This window comes from Rana temporaria, chromosome 3 (assembly GCF_905171775.1).
Source record: "Rana temporaria chromosome 3, aRanTem1.1, whole genome shotgun sequence".
NCBI lineage: Eukaryota > Metazoa > Chordata > Amphibia > Anura > Ranidae > Rana > Rana temporaria.
This window is the reverse complement of record NC_053491.1, coordinates 153,684,151-153,710,213: the sequence shown is the minus strand read 5'-3', so window position 1 is coordinate 153,710,213 and position 26,063 is coordinate 153,684,151. Positions and strand designations below refer to the sequence as shown.

The 26,063-nt window shown below is 39.1% G+C and overlaps 1 protein-coding gene across 2 annotated transcripts in view; it reads left to right on the top strand.

Moving 5' to 3' along the window:
- Positions 1–26,063, top strand: part of LOC120931817 (putative interleukin-17 receptor E-like) — a 61,650-nt gene that overhangs the window by 23,952 nt on the left and 11,635 nt on the right. The window contains exons 2-9 of one of the 2 annotated variants that reach the window (XM_040343662.1): positions 3,450–3,477; positions 7,078–7,227; positions 9,631–9,858; positions 10,372–10,481; positions 12,853–12,967; positions 16,586–16,630; positions 23,021–23,160; positions 25,280–25,351. In XM_040343662.1, coding sequence (XP_040199596.1) covers positions 3,450–3,477; positions 7,078–7,227; positions 9,631–9,858; positions 10,372–10,481; positions 12,853–12,967; positions 16,586–16,630; positions 23,021–23,160; positions 25,280–25,351 — 888 coding nt within the window. The remainder of the gene's footprint in view (positions 1–3,449; positions 3,478–7,077; positions 7,228–9,630; positions 9,859–10,371; positions 10,482–12,852; positions 12,968–16,585; positions 16,631–23,020; positions 23,161–25,279; positions 25,352–26,063) is intronic. The other variant, XM_040343663.1, reaches the window with a different exon arrangement.

Sequence of the window (26,063 nt, the reverse complement as noted above, 5' to 3'; positions counted from 1 at the left end):
TATTAATTTCAGCATATACATTTTTTACATTGTGTTACTAACAACATGATTAACAGTGGCTATGAGCCAGAACAAGGAAATTAGGGAGCCAAGATTAACTGGAACAAATAGCACTCTGTTTCCTAAAGGCACATTTCCTTGTAGCTGCGTAGTAAGGGGACTGCTTACGTAACTCTAGACATCAGTATGGTACATGGAAAAAATAAGTATAGTACATGGAGAAAGCCTCTTGAGGGGGGAGGGGGCGAGCAGGAGTGTCAGGATGCCCACTAACACACAGCTCCTTTCTCTATCTGCAAAGTAGAGAGGGTCCTGACACTCCAGCTCGCCCCCTCCCCCCTCAAGAGGCTTTCTCCACACCAGGGGGAAAGCCTTGCATTACTGTGTGGAGTTACAGACAGAAGAACAGTAAGTGAGCATTTCTCAGAAGAAATAAGGACATTTAAAAGCAAAATCGAATGATGAGGTAGGTGAAGGAGGACTGCACTAAGGTAAAGGAAGCTATTTAGGGAAAATATTTTTTTCCTTTACAACCCCTTTAAAGAGAAGAATCACTTAACCCTTCTATCGTTTACTGCCAAGAAAACTGCCATCTTAGCCTCTGTTTGATCTGTTGCCATGTTGCTGCACATGTGATTAATTGCGACACCAGTAAGTTGATGGCTTGACAAGTTGGTTAAGAGCAAAGGCAGCCGTGACAGTTATCATCCAGTTAGCATGCTGTGAATATAACTGGTTTGGCAAGCAATTCAATTGTTCGGTTCATTTACTAAAGGCAAATAAGGTACTCACTTTGCAAGGGAATTTTCACCAGAGTGAATATGCTGAAGCTTTGCAAAGAATACTCAGTATTGTGCAAAGAAAAAAACACAGCATTGACCGTTGACAGATGAAAAATGGACATCAATACATCTCTATGGAAAAAGGGATGTGAATGGATAATCATTCTTTTACATAATTTTACATCTGCATCCGTCAACATCCATTTTTTAAAACGGATCAAAGCTCTATTTTTCTTCCGTTAAAGAAATGGATCAGCCGAAAAATATATGTAAACTGGTCAGTTTTCCATCTGTTTTTGCATTGGTAGTGAATGTATAAAAAACTTGATGAAAAACTGATGAGCAGCTGATGAATAACGGATGAAAAACTGATGAGAAGCTGATGAAAAATTGATGAATACTTCATCTGTTTTGACATGACTGAACGGATGAAATGAACAGTCCACATGTGTGAAAGAGGCCTAAAATGGATAGCATAGCTTTATGTTAAAGTGTATGTATGTCAAGCCAAAAACAAAACACAGAGGGGGAGATTTACTAAAACTGGAGAATTTAGAATCTGGTGCAGCGGTGCATGTTAGCCAATCGTCTTCTAACTTCAGCTTGTTCAATTGAGCTTTGGCAAAAAAACTAGAAGCTGATTGTGTTCACAAATGCGATCTGATTCCTGTCTGAATTGACAGTTTGCACTGCGATATGCGAACAGATCTGGGGGTGTGATTAACTTTGTGTTGACACTCCCAGTAGTTTGCATAGGGCAGTGTGAACTGCCGGCGGGAGACATGCAATGCAGGAACCGTACTGGATTTGCAGGGTTCCCGTATCGCTGCAGTGTGAACTGAGCCATAGTGTGTCACAGTAGTGTTTTCTGCCCCGCTTCAAATCACTTACCCCCACCACAGTAGTGTCTTCTGCCATCCCCTTCTCCACAGCAGTGTCCTCTGCCTCCTTTCACATCACCCCCCTAGTAATATACTTTGCCCCCCACTGTAGTGTCCTCTGCCAGACCCTCCCCACACACACACATGGTAGTGTTTTCTGACCCCCCCCAACAGTAGTGTCCTGTGCCCCTCACATTAGTGTCCTCTGCAGCCCTCTGCCGCCCCTGTAGTGCCTCTCTGCCACCCATAGCAATGTCCTCTGCCCCAAACCCCCCAATTAGTGTCCTCTGCCTCCCCCCATAGTAGTTTCCTCTGCAACCCCTCCACAGTAGTTTCCTTTACTCTGCCCCCCTCTCTCTGTCTATCCCCCCAGTAGTGTCTCTGCCCCTCTATAGCTGTTTCCCCAGTCGCTCCCAACACACAGCTGTAGGTAGCTCTCTCCTACCTTACAACGTCTGTACATCACAGAGGAGGGAGAGGCTACACGGTGCTGAATTAGTTAACTTTTTAGTTTTACTTTTTAGGACTGTCTAGCAACCAATCATCTGCTAGTTAACTTGAAAAGGTAACTAAAGCAGCTCCCGGTCCTGCCCTCCATCCAGCATGGCTTTGCCTCTCGCTCCTCTCTGTTAGTGAATGGAGAGCAATGCCAGAGGAGACAGGGGGAAGCATCGGCACACTGCCCTGATCAAGAGCTACCTGTCAACAGGTATCTCGTGATCTACCGGGTTGCCGCCGGGTAAAGATATTAGGTAAAACAAAAATTGCCCTCTCAAGACCAGATCCCCAGATAAAAAAAGAGGCTGGCACCCTCTCCACTATCCTGATAGACAAACTTGGAACAGTTGTGCCTCGTACACACGACCAGTTTTCCCGTCTGGAAAACTGCCATGACAGCTTTTGGCTGGGAAAACTGGCTGTGTGTATGCTCCATGGTAGTTTCCCCAAAGCTCTTATGGCAGTTTTCCTGCCAAGAAAACCAGGCATGTGTAGGGGAAAAAGCTGCCGAGCCGGTTCTCCGCTTTCCCCTCGGGTTTCCCGGCGATAAAAAGTCCGCGGGGAAACCTGTACGTGTGTACGGGGAATTACAGAGTATGTAATGTTGCTGTGGAGGTATCCTCAAGCCTTCTCACGCAAACTTCATCCTGTCTGGTTTAACGTGCAACTAAACCCATCGATTTAACGGTTTAAAAAAACAGTTACATTCTTGGCATGCCTGGGAGTGCTAACAGTCACATTTGTGCTCTTAACCAATCTGTCAAACCATCAAATGGCTGGTATCGTCATAACTGATCACATGTGCAGAAACATGGCAGTTGCAGGTCAAACAGAAGCTAAGATGGCAGCTTCCATGGCTGAAAAGGATAGGAGGGTTTAGTTGCACTTTAACAGAACCCCAAACAGCAGTAAAAACCAGACAGTGCTCCTAATACTTACCAGCCTCCCCTAATTTAAAATGGGGAAAAACTTTTTTTGACTTCACATTCACTATCTTTATTCTTCAGACTGTAAAAGAAAAGCAACGCACATGAAGAAAGAGAAGAAACAAAAATCAGCTTTCACGATCCCTTATATTGTTTTATTTAACATTATATTTCCTTAGATTAGGAATTAATAACAGTTTGACATTGCTATTTCATTCTTTCGATTTATTTATTTTTATAATCAAGGTATATTATGTGTGCCTAATTAGATATTTCTTTGAACTCTCTATGACATTTTCTGCATGCAGAAGCACATGTGTTGAAATCCAAAAGTAACGTACATTAAAATATTTTCATTTTAGGGTGTTCAGTGCGAAAGAAAAGAAACCGGTAAGTATTATCTTTGGAATTAAACAGTTTTTTTATCTTTGATTTATGTAACAACATACTACTATCAGGCCATGTGAAAAAAAAAAAAAAAAAGCAATTGAATATAATTACCCTCATCTAGATAAACGTGCCACATGCGCACTGTGCATCTATATATAGCAGTCTTTTGCTGGTTTATAAATAGGTGTTGGCTTTGACGGATTTATTCAAAAGGTTACAACTATGCAGTAAATGGAAGGGAACTCCCTGTGTTATTTATATTTTCTCATGTGATAGTATAATCAGTTGTTTCCAGTCTCTCTACGTCAAAGTTTGTTCCTTTTTCTTTATTATGACTATTCTGTAATACGATAGGTAGAGTGATTTGTAATTTTTTTATTGTAATAAAACACACGCACCTTATGATGTAATCCTGAAGATTATGTAAAACTTTATTGGAACAGGCTAGTATTGGTCTCTAGGTCTGCCTAGCTGTGGTTAGATTAATGTAATTTGTATGCTGAAATGTAAAGTGGTATTAAACCAAAAGCAAATGTATTATTTATTATTTATTATGTTGTAGCAATACTTAGATAAGAAGGGTGCATTAGTTACGTTTTTAGAATTTCTTTATTTTATTTTCACCTGTTGATCCTGCCAGTAAGTCTTTTGTTTTTAAAAAGAACAAGTCGTCCTGCAGAAATAGGAGTCAGAGGGTTGAGATAAACCCTTTACCATTGGCAGGGGAGCTTACAATGTTCAGCTTGATGTATACTACTTTATGTAAAACCTTTATCCCAAAAGGAAAATCATTGTTTGTTGTAACTGCAAAAACATATTATCTGGAGTTTGGCTTAAATTTTTTAGTATATCTTAATTTGCTAGTTCATCCAACACTCCCCTACCCGCAGATTAACAATGCTGCTGTCCAAAGGTGTCCCTGTGCTCCTTCATTCAGAGCGTAGGCACCCTAAGGCTGGGTTCACATACTGTATATGCAAGTTTCTCCACATCCAATTCACAAGACAGGAGAGTGTGGCTTCTAGGTGGCTGCGGTCTGCATTTACAAAGGGTCCTGTGTTCCTTTGGTTCCGATTCAAGTGCGAATTCAGGCAAAAATTTGGACCTGATTCGCACCTGAATCAGAGAACAGGGACACATCGGACCCCCTCCTGCGAGCCATGGCGGCATCATGTAAGAAACCCAGCCTAATACAGGAGGCGTGTTACGGGCCAGATCACCGGGTGAAAACTGGAGAAAAAGCCACTGTCACTGCTTTCTGCTCTGAGCATACTGAGAACCGAGGGATTCGTGGTCATCTGATCGCTCAGTTCACGGTCTTAGAGCCAATGTGGGACAGCTGCAGCATCAGACCAATGCTGCAGTATAGAGATGAGTATGTATGTTTTTTTTTTCCAAGCCCACAATTCTCCTTTAAAGGTAGGGAAGAGGTTCATATTAATACATTCAGCCTAGGTTCACACTGAACGCGGGTATGAAATTGTGCGAGCTCAGCTGAATTTGCACAATTTCAACCCAGAATTTCAGTCCAACTTTGGGGGTAATTTGAGAGACATCTGTGTGAGTTCAGGCACAGATGTCTGTTGAAATTGCCCCCAAAGTCGCCAAAAGTAGTGCAGGAACTATTTTTGGCAATCGATGCGGCACCGCAAAGTTGGCATTGCACCGATTCGGATGGGGCTGTTGCCAGCAATAGGCTCCGATTTGGCAAGCGATTTGACATGTCAATCGGCCCGATGTGAACGGGGGCTGAAGAACACTATGCAACATTTTTTAACATAGCGACAAGAATTTCATAGTTCTGATAAGACTGAGGTAAACTTTAACTTGCTGCTACGGGTTGCTGCATTGATTTCAGCCTGTAGACAAAGGCTCTTTCATTTACTACCTTACAAAAAATGAATGCTGTATGAATGTGTCAGGATGGTGTCTGTTACCAGGAAGCTTCAAATGTTTTCAGGAATGATCATACTGATTCACAGTTTGCATCTAATGGGATGGATTGAAGCAGTTCTAATTATTTTAAGGTGAATCATAGTTACAGTAATTGATTTTGCTGAATATGTACTTGCCACTTTGCTTATTCTACTTTGATTCATACAATTCCTATTAGATGACAGAAAATTGTTCGAGACTATATTCACTTCACCGGTGTAACACAACAGAAAAAAATCTGTATGCAAAACTGTCCAAATACACTGGGGTTGATTTACTAATGGCAGCTATGCTGTTCGTTTTGCAAGGAATTTTCACTTAGTGATAAAGATTCACTTTGTAAAGAATACCCAATCACATGCTAGGAAAACAACTTTCACCTGATTGAATGATGAAAGTCAGCAGAGCTTCACCTTACCTAAACTAATTCCCTTGCAAAGTAAGCAGCCTATATAAATATCATTTTTTTTTTACCTTTTGGGCCTGTGTTTAAAGTGGATGTAAACCCCCCATACACCCAATGAAGTGAACAGCCTGAGATGATACACAGGGATGAACCAAATTCCCTACATAGGTTTTGCATGTATATCTTCTGTCTTCACATTTATATACTGTTTGGAAAGTTCAGATTATGTTAGGAGATTTTCTCTTCATGTTTGTGTGATGTCTGGGCATACAGCCAAGATAGCTAAAATTGCTGATTGGAGGAAAGGCACACACCCCCTCTCATCATAGGCAGAGACTCTCAGAGGTGTTTTGTAACAGGGCCAGCTCCCTGCTAATCTATTTATAGCAACCTCCCCTGACATAAATGTCAGGCTGCTTTTATCTGATGTGTCCAAAAATATGTTATCTAGCTGATAACAGAGGAACAGTTCAGGAGAGAGCTATGAGACTTAGCTATTTAAAGAGAGATAACAAAACACTGCAGATATATGTGCCCAGCTCAAATTTAATGAATCGGGTTTACATCCACTTTAAGAGGTCTAAATGCATGTTTTGTATTTTCTAATGTGGCAAGGGAGCCAGAGGAAAATACATTGTCATTTTAGACCTCTCACCATATCATGTCCCATTGCACCCCAAGTCTTACACTGTATCCTGCATTTTAGGCTGGGGTTGTGCTGTACCAGATATTCTGGGTGCACTGATAACCAATGATCTCTAGGTCCACTATCCTTTACCTAGGGAAAAAGGTACTTTTGGGTTATATGTGAAAGCAATGATAACATTTAAAGTAATTTAGGAACGCAACCAACGTGTATTTGTGTTTCTATTTTGACCTTACTAAGATGATCCTGGAAATGTCTTCACTTATATCCACATCCACCACTATGCTATCTATTAAAGAATCCAGAAACATATATTTTACAACAAAAACTATGATACCCTTTATGTACCTGGTATACATGATTATATTTAGTGCAGTGTTGGGAATCCAGAGATTTTATGACATCTTTACTAGATTATGCATTTTCTAACTTCTCCCAGCAAATATGTTTACTTTTGCACCCCAAAAGTGTCACATTTACACTTTTTAAACACAAAACTCTTCTGTATAATTTGTATTTGTTAATGTATATCTATTTATTTAAAAATCGGTGGTCTGTTCAACATGTATGATTTTTTTTTTAACAACTACTGTTTCCACATTCTTTCTTTCAGATGATCTGTTTAGTAGGTTTTGTAGAGATGCCCCTGAAGCTTTACACCCTAATGTTCTGGAGAACATGAAAATTACAACAGTTATGAAATGTTCACCAGCCAGTCAATGCTCACTTCATTTAAATGTCATTGGAACAGTAATTTATGATGGTATGTATATATACTTTACAAACTAAAAAATATTGTTGTTGTTTCAATTTAAGTAAATTTATCAATTTTAGTAAATAAATTAATAAAATTTTAATACCCCAGCATATATAGACTAAGTATGTACCACCCTAAGATTCTTATGACTCAGTTTCATGGGCAATATTCAACTGTAAAATGGTGCAAACAAACATTTGCCATGACTGATTGAAGAACTGACCATGGCCAGACTTAAAGGTTAAAGTACTATTTCAATTAAATGGTCGAACCTAATAGGCCCAGTCACCCACTGACCTGTCATATACTGTATATATAGGTGTATATCTTGAGATCCTTATCAGAGAGAGTTTCCTGACAGTTTATGGCTGTTTTCCCTGTTTATACAAATTCCTGTGGCTAGTGCTGAGTGCTAGGGACCAAGTCATTGATCTAAAAGGGTATGATATTTACTTGTGTAGCGCCCCCTTACTTTCAGTACGGGCACTACGCTAAAGTTAGTGGGGAATGGGAGAGTTATTTTGCACCCATTCACAATTTGCTAAATTGGGACTTCTGTCATTCCAGAAAAATCCACTGGATCAGTCTGTGCTCCAAGGATGCGGTACCATCCCTGGCCAGCAGTTGGCACCAGAGGGGTTCTGGCAGAGTAAGTTTTCCCCAGCAGCCAATTAGAGGAGTTTTTCCCTCGCGGGGCATGCTGGGGGAGGGTATATCTGTGACAGGTGTCATGTGCTAGGCGAGTTTTCGCGGGGTCCCGGTTCCAGGTGCGGCATCCACCTTCAGGGTGCGCGCATCCATGGACCCCGCCAGCGCGGCCCACCAGGCCAGAATTGCAGGCTACACAAAAGGGGACTCCAGTGACTTACTGGGTCTCCAGTTCTATTGAAAGGATCCCAAGCTGGGTGCCGTTCGATTGGGGGGTCGGCTTGAGGGGAACCCGGAGGCAGGTTGTCCAACAGGGCTTGAACGAACCAATCGGGGATCTGTCGACTGGAATGTTGACAGGTACGCTTTGCTGTCATCTGGTGACCTATGCTAAAACCTACTGGGAGGATTCGCTCCATTCGTCCATTTAGCTCACCTAAAGTAATTGGCCTGTGGCAGAGGCCCTAGAGCCAGGTCTGTGAGAGAGATCTGTTCCTCCCAGCAAATCCAAAGTGACACCTCGGCTGCCAGGCTTGTGAGAGGGGTCTGTCCCGAGGGCACTTCACCCACTCAGAAGAGTGGCGACGAATCACAATTTGATACTACTGAGAGCAGGACCTGCTCGGTTTCATATCCAGGCCTGATATCGCAAGGTTCTTCCTTTCTCCTCATCAACCTTTTCTTCCCATTTGAAGTTTATGTTGGCCGAGTTGGCCAGGAAATAAAGCATTGGAAAACCCTTTATTCACTGTCTGGACCTTCGCTCACTGCTTTGTTCTCCAACTACACCCATACGCCACATTAAGGTAACTCAATATGCCAATCTCAATAACAAATCAGCGGCTCCTTCTAGGGTAGCGCTGCACTTGAATAAATCATGAAGAAAAAAACACCAAAATAGAAGAATTTCCTATGCGTGGGATTGGATAACTAAAGTGGTATTATTGAGATATTTTAAGAATTTACTCTTAAATATACCCTAATGTTGGCTCATGGTGACTCCTAATTAACCTATTAGTAAAAAACACGGCAGACCATCCAATTTCATATGGATAAATTTATTGGAAGTAATTGAATTTAGGATGCTAGCGCTGCAGGGCTAAATTTCTAACCACTCAATCATCGTGCTATGCCTGCATAGAGTAATAAAACAAAACAAAAGATATATGAGGGGTGCCGGAATCCAATCCTTGATAACAAGAAAGGTGTGCAACCTAGGAACTCAAATGCAGAAATTTTACTGCTGCAGTGTCAGAGACATACAATGTCAAAGTGTCCTAGAAGGTTGTGGGCAGGAAGAAGGGGGCCAAACATCTGCTCTACTTGGCTAGATCAGACAAGCAGAAGTGGGAGCACTTAGCTGTCAGAACTACCGTGTTTCCCCCGAAAATAAGTCTGGGTCTTATATTAATTTTGGCTTAAAAAAACACACTAGGGCTTATTTTCAGGGTAGGGCTTATTTATTTACTGTATTAATACTGTATACATATAAAGTGTGCAATAAGTCTCAAGTCTGTCTAGCTGACAGTCTTAAAGTGGTTGTAACTCTTAAAAAAAAATTTTTTTCCTTTAAAGCATGAAGTAAATCAATAAAATATTTTATAAAAATGTCCTATGTCCTCTGTCTTCTCCTCACCTGCTCCCCCCCCCCATTGTCAGGTCAGAAGAAAGTTTTTTTACTCATTATGACATTATGTAATCTGTTTTACTGGTATATGGTGCAGTGTGCCCACCGTTTTATATAAAGTACTTTTTAAACAGCTCCCTTGTCTTCTCTGAGGAGAGGAGGAAAGAGACGAGCCGAGAGTGTCGCTGACGTCAGGCCGCTCCGTGAACTGAAGAGGGAGGGGCGGGCGACATCAGTGGGGAGGAGGGCAGGAAAGAGAAGAGCCGAGATTTTCTCTGATGTCAGCCCGCTCCGTGAACTGAAGAGGGAGGGGCAGCAGACATCAGCCGGGAGAAGAGAAGAGGACCTCCGGCGGGTCAGCGGTGGGTGTAAACAAGGGATTTTTAATACAGCAACAAACAGACACTGCCCCAGTTTTACAAAACGGATTACTGGATTTTTAATTAAATTTACCAGGGCTTATTTTAAGGGTAGGGCTTATATTGCAGCCCACCCTGATAATCATGCTAGGTCTTACTTTCAGGGTAGGGCTTATTTTCGGGGGGAAACACGGTAGGTACCTACTTCCTAAAAAACAAAACAAAAATGTTTGCAATAATGAGAGAGGAAGGGGGGAGTAGGAGAATGAATGGAACTTCACTTTTTAGGTGAAGTTCTGTTTTAACTTTCCAGCATCTATTTAATCCTGAAATATGCATTTTAGGGAGACCCAACATTTATGTCATGCACATCCAATTTGTAATTAATCATTGCAGATAATAATTTTCCTTAAACTCAGTCATAGTTTTGTGATGCATGAAGAAAATGTACATAAAATAAAATATTTAGGTTGATTACTAAGTATTTGTGAGTAACAAAGGTTTGTTTCTTTTCAGTGCATATCCGTGGCGTTGAAATCTGCTCTATGACATTAAGCTCACAGCGGACTCAGTGCGTGACTATCAGGTTTACCAAAATTAAACGAAAGAAATTCCTTATGCATAAAGTAAAGAAATATTATATTGACAACTATTTACTGCATTCACCCATACATTGTATATTGGGTATTGGCTATGTATCTAATATTGTATTGCTTTCATAAATGGAGGTAACTTATTAAAATATTTAATAGACCAGAAATACCATAATTGTTTCCAAAAGCCAGTTAACTTAGGACAACATTTCTCCACATTAAAGGATGTAGCTTTAAAAAAGCCAAGGTTTACTAAGTATCCATTGGTGTGGCAAGTTTTGTTATGAACAATCATTGATATGTACAGTATATATTTCAAGAAACATGTACAAACATATAGGTCTCCTAGTTATTCATAAATATTTTCCAGACCCTCCTTTTTACTCCTAAACAAATCTATACCACTACCTGTCAAACAGTATTTATGGAACCTTAAAAGGGTGAGAGTGTTGGGCCATTCATTAGTTACGAGGCTTTTTGTTTGTGTTTGGGTGATGGGTCTAGATCAGTGATGGCAAACCTTGGCACCCCAGATGTTTTGGAACTGCGTTTCCCATGACGCTCATACACTCTGCAGTGTAGTTGGGCATCATGGAAATGTGGTTTCAAAACATCTGGGGTGCCAAGGTTTTCCATCACTGGTCTAGATTCTAGCTTCTACCTTCAATTTACCCTGGGGTTTAGCTCTTCACCAACTCATATCTACTAAAAAAGTATTTATAAACGTATAGGTACCAGTGTTTGAGAACATGTGATTAAAGCAGTGTTTCTCAATTCCAGTCCTCAGGCCCCCCCAACAGGTCAGGTTTTCAGGATTTCCATTATTTTGCACAGGTGATTTGATCAGTTTCACTGCCTTAGTAATCACCACAGCCTTTTCATCTGAGGGAAATCCTGAAAACCTGACCTGTTGGGGGGGGGGCCTGAGGACTGGAATTGAGAAACACTGGATTAAAGTAACATTTCTATAGTTTAACTATGGTCATCTATTTTTAAATGCCTAGAGTTGCCAAGCTGTTTGGCTTCAAATTGGTTATACAGGCACTGGTCTGAGGGAGGGATACAGGAAAACATGGTTTAATATTAAAATGTTAATGAACCTTTAGTAAGTTACCTCCTTGAACATTAAGAATAGGCATTATCAAAAGCTGTAAATGTTTTTTTTTTTTAATTTGTTGAAAATGAATACTGAAACCTATTATATAGTTTATATCTGATTTCTGAATAGCCATACATTGTTGTCTAAATGCAGATATTGATTTTATTAAGTTCTTGCTCCCATTTATATCAGAAATTAACATTTTTAGTTTTTATAACGCTATAAAGGAAAGCTGCATACAGTTGGGGATTTTTTATCTCGCTCTGTGTCCTCATTACAGATTTTCGCTCACTTCCTGTTTAGTAAAACTGTTGTCACAGGGATTGAAAAGGAAAGCATGATTCTCCATGCCTTGTACACACGGTCGGACTTTTGACCGTGCAAAAGTCCGCCGTGAGTCCGTTGGAAGTCCGATGGAAAGAAAGAGAACAGGTTCTCTATCTAAGGTCCGTCGAACTTCCAAAGAAAAAAAGTCTGATGGAGGCTACACTTGGCCGGACTTTCCGAGAAAAAGAGCCTGTCTGACTTTTTTTTTCCGGAAAGTCCTGCCGTGTGTACGAGGCATCACAGAGCCCCAGATAGCAGTTTAACTCAGATATTCTGCAATCTAGCTAAAACTGAAATACTCTTTGGCTTGATATACACTTTAATGTAATACTATAACAAAGTATTTTCCTTTGAGACAGATTCAATTTAAATGAATTCTATTCTTTCAAGTATAGTAGATGATTGTGCATTAGGGTGTGTAAATGCATCATATATTTAAAAATGTATGGTGTATTTCAAAGTACAAATTTTCTTCTACCTCTTGTTTTCTAATTTAAGGAAGTGTCTTTTTGACCTAGGCTGTGGTTTGGGAAATCCCAGTAGTAGCTGATATTGGGAAGTAAGCCTAAATGTTATCAAGTTCTTACTGGTGTACCGCTGGCACTTCTGTTATTATTATCACATCATCGTTGGCACATAGATTCGTAAAATCCACAGGGGCTTAGAAGGAAGTTATCTCTGGATTTTCCAGTTCATTTGAGTGGTTATCTCTCAATGTGGTATTTTGTTGTGATACATTTGAGTAACAATACAGCTTAATGGCTCAAACAGCTGACAAGGAATATAGGGAAAACGAGATCTGATAATATGTTGTAAATATAATGTGAGCTTACAGCTGTTAAATAAAACCTCATGGTCTCAGAACCTGGTCCCCCTCTGCCGTCCTAACTTTGGTCCTCTTGAACTTACACCCTAGTTGGCATTTTTGCAGAAAACTGTAATTCTCAAACTTAATAGTTGTGTTTTTTTTTACTACAGATACAGGTTCAAGCCAACACTTTTGAAGTTGGTGTATCTGAACATGTATACGTAACAATGAAGACATTCCCAGATTTTTGTGGCATTCAGTTAAAGGAACATTATCACGTAGAAGGTAAGAATGTAGCTACGAATCCCCAGTTTAGTACTGTATGCTATGTAATTATCTAACTCAAAATGATGTAAATAACCATAGTGTGCTGTAGCTTAACCCCTTCCCACTGACAGTACTCATCTATGCAGCTTCAGACTGGGATTTTTTTCCCTGTGGGGCCGTATATACTGTATGCGTATCTTTCTTTGTGCTAGGAGAGTGCAAAACTAATGATCGGGACCCAGAACTCCTGGTTTCGGGTCACCTGATTGTTGTAATAGCCTTTGATTGGCTATCACAGTAATTAATCACCCTCTCTCTCTAAATGGAGACAAGAGATAAATGTTATCTTTCTTTCTCTTTGCAGAGAGAGAAAAAAACAGAACTATGTGAAAAAAATCTACTGTGCCATGGTTAATGTTTGGGTCAAGTAAGGGTAAAAGGTCAAGGTCAGGGTCAAAGGTCATGGTCAGTAAAGTTTGGCCTGGATTTTTTTTATTAGTATCAGTGTCAAAATGTGCACTACTGTTTCTGGGCTGTACTATGGGCACATACAACTAATATACACATATGTGTTATCGCTGCAATCGTGTGGGAGCAGGAGAATATATTTGGGGTTTTTACTTTGGTGGTAGGTTATAGCAAGAAATATACAGCTACATTTAACAAAAAAAACATATTTTTTTACTATTTTGGGCCAGTTTTTTTTTTAGATAAAAAAAAAATCAGGAAGTATCCGTTACCACTTACCACCAAATGAAAGCCCAATTTGTCCTGAAAAAGGTATAATCCACCAAAAACCTAAATGTCAAAGTTGCAAAGTTATGCTTAGTCATTAACATTTGTTTTACCCTTAGGCGGGAAGGGATTAAGCAGATACTTTAGGAAACTATGGTGAAAGCTGCAATGTAATTGGTTTCTATGATTTTATGCACATTTTAGGGCATTAGGGAGCAGAAGGAGAGTCACCTTATAATTAACCACAATATAGTTGTATTTATATTCAATATGACATTTACTGGAAGAGTAAATTGGCAAAACTTTGTCACATCAACTGCAACAACACTGCAAAAACTCAAATCATGCACCCTAATATGAAAATATATTTATAATTTTTTTTTTTTTTTTTTTTTGGGGTTGTGCAGATGTCTTTAGTCATTAAGCTTTTTGCTGGCAAACACATTTTTCAGAGATGGTAGTAATTTATTTTATTTTCAAGAATAATCAAAAACTTCCTGTTTGGATACTACAATGAGTGACTAGCCTTAGGCTTGGAAACACTTAGGGATTCTTACATGTAAACAAGACAAAAAATAGGCAGTACTCGATTATACTGTATATTTACATTCAGGTGGTTTTTACTATCCGAACCAAATATGTAGTACCATATAGCATAGAAGTAGACCATTTTTTGATGTTTTTAATAAATTTATATTAATTTAATTACATACATTATTTGTATCACATGCTTTTACTTGAGTAGATTTCCTACAGTAATTTCAAAATTATTGTACTGCTGTTTTTAGTTTGCAGAAACCACAACAATATATTGGCACACACAGGAAGCCTAATGTCTGTTTAATACACACACACTTCTGTATATAATAGCTGTGGGAAGATTCATATGTTAATATTTCAGTTTACGGATGTTCATTTAGATGCAATACTCTTTGATGGCAATGCCAGTTCGTAGAGAAAGCTTATTGAGACCAGATCTAATAACAACCTTAGCTTGTACTAAATATCTAATATGTCCATTAAATTAAAAATAAACCTACATGTGGCAAACTTGAAATTAGGGATGAGCCGAACACCCCCCGGTTCGGTTCACACCAGAACCTGCGAACGGACCGAATGTTTGCACAAACTTTAGAACCCAATTAAAGTCTATGGGACTCGAACGTTCGAAATCAAAAGTGCTAATTTTAAAAGGCTAACATGCAAGTTATTGTCCTAAAAAGGACCTGGGTCCTGCCCCAGGGGACATTTATCAATGCAAAACAAGTTTTAAAAACTACAGTTTTTTCGGGAGCAGTGATTTTAATGATGCTTAAAGTGAAAAAAGTGAAATATTCCTTTATATGTCGTACCTGCTCGGTGTCTATAGTATGTCTGTGAAGTGGCATGTGTTTCCCGTGTTTAGAACTGTCCCTGCACAAAATGACATTTCTATAGGAAAAAAAAAGTCGATTAAAACTGCTTGCGGCTTTAATGTAATGTCTGGTCCCGGAAATATGGATGAAAATCATTAAGAAAAATGGTATGGGTCCCCCCCCAGGCCTTTTATGGACATTAAGGGGAACCCCGCACCCAAATAAAAAAAAGGAAAGGCGTGGGGCCCCCAGGCCCTATATACTCTGAACAGCAGTATATAGGCGGTGCAAACAAGACAGGGACTGTAAATCAAAATACTGCAGGTCCCTGTCTGTATTTGTATGAGAACACCAGAAATTGTATTCAGGTAAGCTTTAGCTGCACACTGTGCAAAGGACACAGTACACTAAGTGAAAATACTGCAGCTAGCACAATCACCTGCCTTCCTGTCAGTATATTATGAAGAGAATAACAGGAACGGATCTAGCTAAACTGAATACAGTGTATAAATATATATACAACACCTGGGATGCATATATATCCTCTACACACTGTAACTGAAGCTAAATGACTCGCCTGCCTGCTCTATCTAACTCAAAATAAATGACACTGTCTCTCTCCCTCTGTCTGTCTTTAACCACTGCCGCAACACACTACACAAGGCCACCACGCAGGCGGCCTTATATAGTGTGGGGCGTGTACTAAACCCCCTGAGACATAATTGGATTGGCAATACATATAAATGGTTGACTTACTGAAAGATTGTAAAATGTCTCCTTAGCAAAGTGAAGTTGCATTCATTTCAATTATCCAATCATGGCAACATTTTGGGTTTTCCTGTTTAGGGTATTTTAAGTCTTAATTAAATGCTAGATTTTTTATTTATTTTTTGCCCTTAATAAATTCTTGCATTAAGTTAAAAAATGTCCCAGTGTCTTTTTTTGCCCCCCCTGTTCCCAAACACTTATTTGTGGTTCATGTTCACCACCTCTGGCTCCAGGACCCTCAATGCCACTTATGTGGGTTGTAGAGGAGGGTACTGAGGGTAGAGAACCAATAGGCTCCTGTTAATGTCAGTCGAATTACTGAGAGGAGAAATGAGCAGGGGCATGGCTTGCTGGACACTGTGTGTGTCTATGGATGCACACAGCTCAGCAAAGGGCACAAGCAGCAGTGCACACACATGGGTGTTCCCTTAGCACCCAACCAGCTAAAGGAGACTTTGGCAATCGAATGGGGGGAGGGTAGCAGCTATAAGAACTGGCTGAAGAAGACGGAAAGGGACACATTTTAAAAACAAGAACTATCATCTAAGGTATGAATGTACTTTATTTTTTTTATAAATAATAACTTATCACTTAAGTAAACATGGCTTAATTTTGCTAAGTACATATTCTCTACTTCTTCAATGAATAAAATCCACATTTAAAGTTAATCAGTTTATATGCTTCTATAAGATAATCAGGCAATATTTATGCCAACATGGAGACGGCAGATTATTGTCTAGAATTTCTGTTGACTTTTACTTTACTGTTTTATTTACAGATTGTAGCAATAGAGATGTGGGAAGACATGTATGGTCCTGTCTAAGTAAGTCACAATATTATATAATTACTAAAGAATAAAAAAAAAAAAAAAATATATATATATATATATATATATATATATATTATATATATATATATATATATATATATATATATATATATATATATATATATATATATATATATATATGTATATATACAGTGCCTTGAAAACATATTCATACCCCTTGAAATTTTCCACCTTTTGTCATGTTACAACCAAAAACTTACATGTATTTTAGTGGGATTTTGTGTGACAGACCAACACAAATTGGCACATAATTGTGGAAGGAAAATGATAAATGGTTTTCCAAATTTTTTACAAATAAATATGTGAAAAGTGTGGCATGCATTTATATTCAGCCCCTCTGAGTCAATACTTTGTAGAACCACCTTTCGCTGCAATTACAGCTGCAAGTCTTTTTGGGGGTGTCTCTACCAGCTTTGCACATCTAGAGAGTGACATTTTTGCCCATTCTTCTTTGCAAAATAGCCTAAGCTCTGTCAGATTGGATGGAGAGCGTCTGACAACAGCAATGGTCAAATCTTGCCACAGACTCTCAGTTGAATTTAGGTCTGGATTTTGACTGGGTCATTCTAACCCATGAATATGCTTTGATCTAAACCATTCCATTGTAGCTCTGGCTGAATGTTTAGGGTCGTTGTCTGGCTGGAAGGTGAACCTCTATTCCAGTCTCATGTCTTTTGCAGACCCTAATGCTTCGTATACATGGAATTTCCGATGAAAAAAGTCAGAGTTTTTTCATCGGATATTCTGACCGTGTGTGTGCCCCATCGGACTTTTTTCCATCGGAGTTTAGAAAACCAACATATTAAGTTTTTTTCCCGATGGAAAAAAATCCTATCGGAAATTCCAATTGTGTCTATGGGGCATAACAGGTTTTCTTCTAAGATTGCCCCATAATTGGCTCCATCCATCTTCCCATTAACTCCGACCAGCTTCCCTGTCCGTGCTGAAGAAAAGCATTCCCACAACATGATACTGCCACTATTCTGTTTCACGGTGGGGATGGTGTGTTCAGGGTGATGTGCAGTGTTATTTTTCCACCACACATAGCGTTTGGCTTTTCTGACCAGAGCACCTTCCTCCACATGTTTGCTGTGTCCCCCACATGGCTTCTCGCAAACTGCAAATGGGACTTCTATGGCTCTCTTTCAACAATGGCTTTGTTCTGGCCTCTTCCATAAAAGGTGGAGAGGTGGATCTCTGCAGCTCCTCCAGAGTTACCATGGGTACATTCTTGGCTGCTTCCCTGATTAATGCTCTGCTTGCCCGGCCTGCCAGTTTAGGTGCACGGCCATGTCTTGGTAGGTTTGCAGTTGTGCCATACTCTTTCCATTTTGGGATGGTGGATTGAACAGTGTTCTGTGAGATGTTCAAAGCTTGGGATATTTTTTTATAACCTAACCCTGCTTCAAACTTCTCCACAACGTTATTTATCCCTGACCTGTCTGGTGTGTTCCTTGGTCTTGATGATGCTGTTGGTTCACTAAGGTTCTCTAATAAACCTCTGTGTGCTTCACAGAACAGCTGTATTTATATTGAGATTAAATTACACACAGGTGGACTCTATTTAATAACTAGGTGACTTCTGAAGGAAATTGGTTCCACTAGATTTTATTTAGAGGTATCAGAGTAAAGGGGGCTGAATGCAAATACATGCCACACTTTTCAGATATTAATTTGTAAAAATTCTGGAAAACCATTCATAATTTTCCATCCACTTTATAATTATGTGCCACTTTGTGTTGGTCTGTCACAGGGGTCTCCAAACTATGGCCCTCCAGTTGTTCAGGAACTAAGATCCCTGGTCTATCACATAAAATCCCAATAAAATACATTTATATGTTTGGTTGTGACATGACAAAATGTGGAAAATGTCAAGGGGCATGAATACTTTTTCAAGGCACTGAATTTTACATTCAGTGCCTTGAAAAAGTATTCCACATTTTGTGGTGTACACATACAACATAAGAATATCAATGAATAATTACATTTGAATTATTAGTGCATCTGCATATTAAATACAGGACACATAAATACAGAAAAAAAACTTGTTTGATGTAGAATGTAAAATTCAAAAGGTAATTATCCAGAATCTCATGTTTATTCTGCATTCACATCGAAAATGGAAACTAACACTGCAGGGAAACTGCAACAATTCCAGTTTTTCTTTATTTAAACTGGAAATCCCTTTGAAGTCTCAACAACGTTTTGTTTTCAGTTTCTACCTGCCATAATAAAGTGTGTTCACTACACTTGTTGCAACAGGTTCCACTATGCTTTTCTGTGTTGTTTGTTTGAAAATAGCTGCACAACCACGTCATTTTTACAAATCCGTCAACTTTATTTTATTGAGTGTGGCCATTCTATTATAATTACCTTTTTAGATGTAGGAAGTTCTACAACAAAATACTGGCTTTGAACTACAAATATTAATTGTTCTGGAATTTATGTTAAAATTTGTTATGTCATAGTTGTACCTATATTTCTATATTTTCTGTAGTATATTCAGCTTAATATAAAAAGCTTTCATACACATTGCTGGCTTTCTGCTGTACGAACTGCAAGCCTATACCAGTTCTGAAAATTCAAGGAATTTTTATGCTGTTGTGCATATTTAATTTATGTGGCTTGAATTTGTTATAATGAAAATATCACGCGGTACACCAGGACTTTGGGGGCAAGGACAACATAACATTTTAAATTAACAGGGATACGAAGGGTCATCTTCGGTGTAGTGCTATTGTTCAGGCATGGCTCTAGAGGGCATTCTCCTTATTTCTATGGAAAGCAGACTAAGGGGCAAGTGACACCTTAACATTAGTGTCACCAGCCCAGAGGGTTAGGAGAAAAATGTTATACCATGGGCAGACTTAACACTGACAAATATAAAAGAAGACAGCGGCCTCTCCAGGAGTATTATTATAGTCAAGTTTTTAGCATCCAGAGAGAATAGTGCTCCATTGAAGTCTATGGGACTCGAACGTTCGAATTCAAAAGTGCTCATTTTAAAGCCCAATATGCAAGTTATTGTTGGAAAACGTCTTTGAGAACCCGGGTCTTGCCCCAGGGAACATGTATCAATGGAAAAAAAAGTTGTAAAAACTGTAGTTTTTTCTTGAGCATTTTAATGATGCTTAAAGTGAAAAAAAAAATTCCTTTAAATATGGTACCTGCTGGGTGTCTATAGTAGTGGCACGTGTTTAGAAATGTCCCTGCACAACATGAGATTACTCTCAGAAAAAGTAATTTAATACTGCTTGCGGCTTTAATTTAATGTTTGGTCCCTGCAATATGGATAAAAATCATTGAAAAAATAGCATGAGTTTCCTCGCCACCACTCCCCCCAAGTCATTACAAGACCCAGTGCCGATCCTGACCTCCCTGGGGCCCTAAGCAAAATGACATGGCACATTAAAAATGAGAATCGGGGGGGGCGCTGACGACAGTGACATGTCACATTAAAGAAAGTTGAGAAGCGGGGTGAGGGGGTGTTCTGCTGTCGGAAATGACTCAGCCAGCGAGTTTAGAAGCGGGGTGAGGGGGCGAAAATGGCTTTGCGGGGCCCTAAGCGGCTTGCATAGTGAGCCTGTAGTGAGGATCGGCCCTGACAAGACCGTTTGGCCCTATATACTTTGAACAGCAGTATACAGGCGGTACAAACAAGATAAGGACTGTAGATTTCTTAAGTAGAATCAGAACCATGTCATACTTTGCTCCTGCATATTGCACAATTTCCTAAAGAGACCCTCAACAAACTACATGACACTTGTGCCTGATGAGGCCACTGATGTTCCAGTGGTGGTGGCCCGTGAGACTGTCCATACAGGCTTGGTCCCCCAAAGTGCACGTGCTGTGTGGCAACAATATGTCGATTATTTTGGGGGTAGGGGGGGGGCAATTACAATGCCAGATCTTGTCTCAATAATTTTTTTTTTTGGGAAAGAAAAATTCTAGAAAAAAGGGGGGTTGCCATCCGGGACCCCTTTGAACAAATTCTGTGAAGAACTCCTGTTCTCTGAAGGCCTCCATTATTTCTGCAAGTCAAAATGTATAAAAAAAAACTAATGTCAGTCAAGCCTTAGCTTTCTCCCCATATCAAACCCACAAACTCATCCACTGATCATAAAGTCCAAAAATCAAGTTTCGTATCGTCGTACTGCATGATCGTTTTCACGACGTTTTCTACTGACTGCGAACGACGTTCTCACTCACGCAATATCCCTTTATACACTATTAAATAGCCCACATGCAGTAACAGCTAATGCGTTTATGGGCAATTAAATAGCACACGTCCACTAACACTGAGTACTATGTTTAGGTGTAAACTAAACACTATGCAGGCAATACAACACGTTAGAGCACTGCATCTAGCACAATCGACTGCCTAACAATAGGAATAGCTGATCTAGCTAAGCTATACAGTGTATAAATATATGTACAACGCTAGGATGTATATATATCCTCTACACACTGTAAATTTAACTAAACTGACTAGCCTTCCTGCTCTATCTATCTATCTATCTATCTATCTATCTATCTATCTATCTATCTATCTATCTCTCTATCTCTCTATCTATCTATCTAGTAGAAAAGACACAGTGGGCCAGATCCACAGCCAGCCGCCGTAACTTAAATATTCCCATTTAAGTTACACTGGCTGAAAATTTCTACCTAAGTGCCCGATCCACAAAGCACTTACCTAGAAATTTTCGGCTGTGTAACTTAAATCCGGCCGGCGTAAGGCGTTCCCAATTCAAATGGGGCGAGTCCCATTTAAATTAGGCGCGCTCCCGCACCCGACGTAATGCGCGTGCTCGTGACATCATTTTCCAGACGTGCATATCGCGAAATTACGTTACGCCGAGCTTCATGAATCGCGCCGGTTCAAAAAAGTTGCGTCGGGAAAAAAAACGAGTTGCGGCGAAAAAAAAAAAAAAACAGCGTCGCTGGAAAGAAGGGTCTGCTTTTACAAGGTGTACTAACTTTACACTTTGTAAAAGCAGCCCTAATTTTACGATTGCAAACTAATACTTACGGAGAAAAAACTAAGCTGAAAAGCTTCGTGGATCTTCGTAAGTGCTAATTTGCATACCCGAGGCGGCATTTCGACTCGAAATGCCCCCAGCGGCGGATGCGGTACTGCATCCTAAGATCCGGCAGTGTAAGTCCCTTACACATGTCGGATCTTCTGTCTATCTCTTGGAAACTGATTCTGTGGATCAGTTCCAAAGATAGAAACAGGGATACACAGGCGGAACAGCAGATCCGCCTGCGTATCTCTTTTGAGGATCTGGCCCTGTGTCTCTATCTATCTCTCTCTCTCTAACTGTCTGACTGTTCTTTTCTTTAACAAAGCTGGAACACACTACACGCGGCCGCCTTACAGGCGGCCTTATATAGTGTGGGGCGTGTACTAAACCCCCTGAGCCATAATTGGCCAAAGCCACCCTGGCTTTGGCCAATTGTGGTTCTTCGTTTTTTGCACCTTGTGATTGGCCAAGCATGCAGGGTCATGGTGCATGCTTGGCCAATCATCAGCGCGCAACGCCGCAGTGAATTATGGGCCGACGCGCGTCACTCGAATTTGGCGCGAACGACCCGTTTTGTTCGAAATTCGTCGAACGTACGAACAGACGATGTTCGAGTCGAACATACGTTCGAGTCGAACACAAAGCTCATCCCTAGTTACAATTCTAAGTAACCATTGAAAAAACAATTTAACACTACAACTGTAGAGGATCCATTGGATAGACAAGTCCTTTAGCTGATTCCCAGTGGTGACCCACCCTAAACTGACTCAGAACTCATCGACAGAAATGTTGCTTAAAAAAATATAAATACTGCACAATTATATTCACACAGATCTTCCCACATCTAATTAGAAACAGTCTTGCACCTGATCTACCCTTAACATTGCCAACATCATACATATGATCAAGGCTGATTTACAGGCAGGATAAAAAAAGGGTCAGGCATGTTAAATATAGTCCCCTTTTTTTCCCATTTATCTATTTACTACCAATTTTAAATGAGTACCAAAAAGGATACATATATTGGGCAATTTTTTTTTTTTTTTTACAAATCACTAAGAGGATAGTAAAGTACAAATAAGCTATTCCGAACATCCTTTTTGTTCTCTATTTCTTTCTCAAATAAAATATCCAATATAAAATACCTTCATTATTTTTTGAGAAATTAAGCTACCAAAACTAGTAATTACACACATGTCACAAAGCTGTTGTGTCCAATTAGGATTTTTAAGTTTTGTAACAAATGGAGGCATATGCAAAGTAACACAAATGAAACAACAAGCAAGTAAAAAAAAAAACAGTATTGCACAACAAATATCTTTTTTTCATCTTTCAGCTGGAAAACTAGATCACGTGGTCAACAAGGAGAATAAAATTATAACTGTCCGTGTTTCAAATATTCTTGAGGACTATGATTACAATGTACGCCTTTGTAAGAAACATTTTGTCTGTCATGACATTGGAGCTCATGCGGTAGTAAGTATGATATATTATAGTACTTGCGGTACTTTTATAAATTGGTTTTACTGTCTTTAAAATCACTAATAAAACATAATTCAGAGCAGATGTAACATTATACACCACGGTGAGGCCCTTTGGAACTCTAGTTATGCAAAGTGCAGTTGTAGCTGGAGTTGATGAGATTAGCCATACGTATGTCTGTGTAATGGGCATCTGTGATGGTAAAGCACAACAACACAGATTACTACGGTATTTACATTAATAGAAGATGTCAAGAAAATGCATTGAAAGACAACTTAAAAAAAAACTTATTTGAACTTCAGACTAAAAAAAAACTGTTCTACCTTACTTCAATCCTCTATGCACATATATACAGTGCTAGATTGAAAACCACTAAATAGAGAACAGAGACCACATTTAATAAGAGAGGCTGTTGTAACGTAGGAATGGATACCATGTTCCTTATATCCCAAATCACAACCCTTGATCTTCATATTTAATCTGTGGGATAGAAATTGTTTATACAGTAGTGTAAAATGTATCCTTTTTCATCATGGGCAATAACCCTAGTTAAAGCTGGACTATTTGGTACGAAAACTGCTTCCAGTTTTTTTTGTCAAAGTTTAAGTGAACAAGCTGAAGTTAGAGGATGAATGGCAACCATGCACAGCTGCACCAGATTTTGGAGGCTACAGCTTTAGTAAATCAACCCCACAGGGTCTTAGGAAGTTGCCCCCTGCAGTTTACGTATTTTGCAAAAAGATACCTGGAAAATGATACAAATTTATACAACTAAATTACTCAACTCATTCTACATGAACCAAAAACAGGCATGTAAGCATTGTAAGAAAGCAACACTAGATAAACTGTCAGTACCTTTAATGTATGTCCATCTATAGCTCTAACCTGTAAATCTGTAAAGGGAACTGAAACATACGCACTATTAGTTGGACACTGCTAAGTTACATACATGATCATTTTAGGTAACCGAACACGCTTAGGCTGGTAGTCTAGCAGTGCTATAATTTGTTAGAGGAACTGGTAGACTAATGTTGAGCTGCTCTAGGTCTCAGAAGACAATACAATAAGTGACTAGAATAAGGCTGGCCATATTTTATACAATAGTCTTGTACAACCATCCTTTAGATTTACCAAAACCATATAATATCAGGTCATACCCAAACACTTCCGATTGGTATGCATGCAATCAGGCAGGCCCTTGCATTACATAGTTGAAGGTAAATCTAAAGGAAATTGAATAAGAAAATTGTATAGAGTATGGCCAGCTTAAGTCTGGAAATTGCCTGTAAATAACTTTATTACAATGCCAAACACGGCCACCTCTATGTGTTTAATGGCAGGCTTAGGTCTCCTGGGTATTGTGCCTGCAGCCTGCTGCATTGTGGGATCAGAAATGGGAGACAGCCATAGGTTAGCCATCCTAATGGCCATCACCAGCTGCTAAAAAAATCACATGGAACATAGGTATATCTGTGTCTTTATATAATCATTTATTTTTAGCATTGGTGCCACTAGATCAAAACTATATGTCCCTGCTAGGCAAATATAAATTGGAGAAACACATAGTATTATGGATCAGCTCATTTAAACTAAAGTGGTGAAATCAATTTTGTTTGACGAACGTTCAGAAAAAAATAATAAAATAAATTAGAGCATGTTCTAAATTTTTAATGGCCATTTTTCACGTCGAGAAAAATGCTCTGGAGCCTACACACAATCGTTTTTAATGACCAATTTAAAAAATTGCATTTTTCTCGTCATGAAAAACGGTCGTGTGTACGCGACATAAGGGTTACAAAAATGCTTTATGAATTGTCACATTTCTAGCCCTGAACTGGTATTCTCTGGCTTTTCTCATTAAGAGTGACATGTACAAAGAAGTATTTTGTTGTCTGATGAACTACAAGAGCTGTCATTAGTTTCTAATGTACTGTATGTCTATATAGATATTTAGCCTGTTTCTGACCCCAATATAATTAACTATTTGCATAACTTATAGCTCTTCTGCCTTTTAAAAGGCCATACACATTATTTATTTAAATGGAAAAATTGTATTGCTATTAGGATTACCACGTGTAGGTCAATCTATTTATATGTTTAATATGTATTACAGATCAGAAAGGAAAATGCAACCAAATCTGTTACACTGCCATATTCAGACATTTTACCTTGTTTATGCATTGAGGTAAGTTATATGAGGATTATTTCACTACTTTTATACAAATTTTCCTTATTATCTTGTGTTTATCAGAGCCATCCAGACATATTTGTTTTAGGACGTATATTCTATTACAAAACCCAATTTTTTTTTGTATGTAGTTCAATTTTTTGCACAAGCTCTTAAAATATCCCAGTGAAATAATATATTGTGTCTTACAATGGAAAATTGAACCTCTGTTTATATCTTTTTCTGTCTTCCTGGTTTATAGACATTGCCACCACACACAGCGTCATCCTACTTCTACATTTTGTATTTAGAGGTGTATATTTTAACTCTTCGAACAAAATGAGAGGAATGTATCAAAACTCAAGCAGATCGAATCTGGAGCAGATGTGCATAGCAACCAATAAGCTTCTATCTGTCATTTTCAAAGCGTAACTGAACAAGCTAAAGATATAAACTGATTCGTTGCCATGCACAGCTGCTCCAGATTCTGCCTGCTCAAGTTTTGATAAATTGGCCACACTGTATCAAAATTACACAAACTATAACTCAAGACTCCAAAACCACAACTGGTGTCAAAGGGTTTATCTGCTAACTTTTTACATCTATCCTCTCATTCCATGACCACCACAGATGGAAAAACAAAACTTACATTAAACAAAACTATTCAGCTACAAAAATAAACTTTTTTTCACATAACACCATCTTTATTGACAACACATGCTGTTTGAAT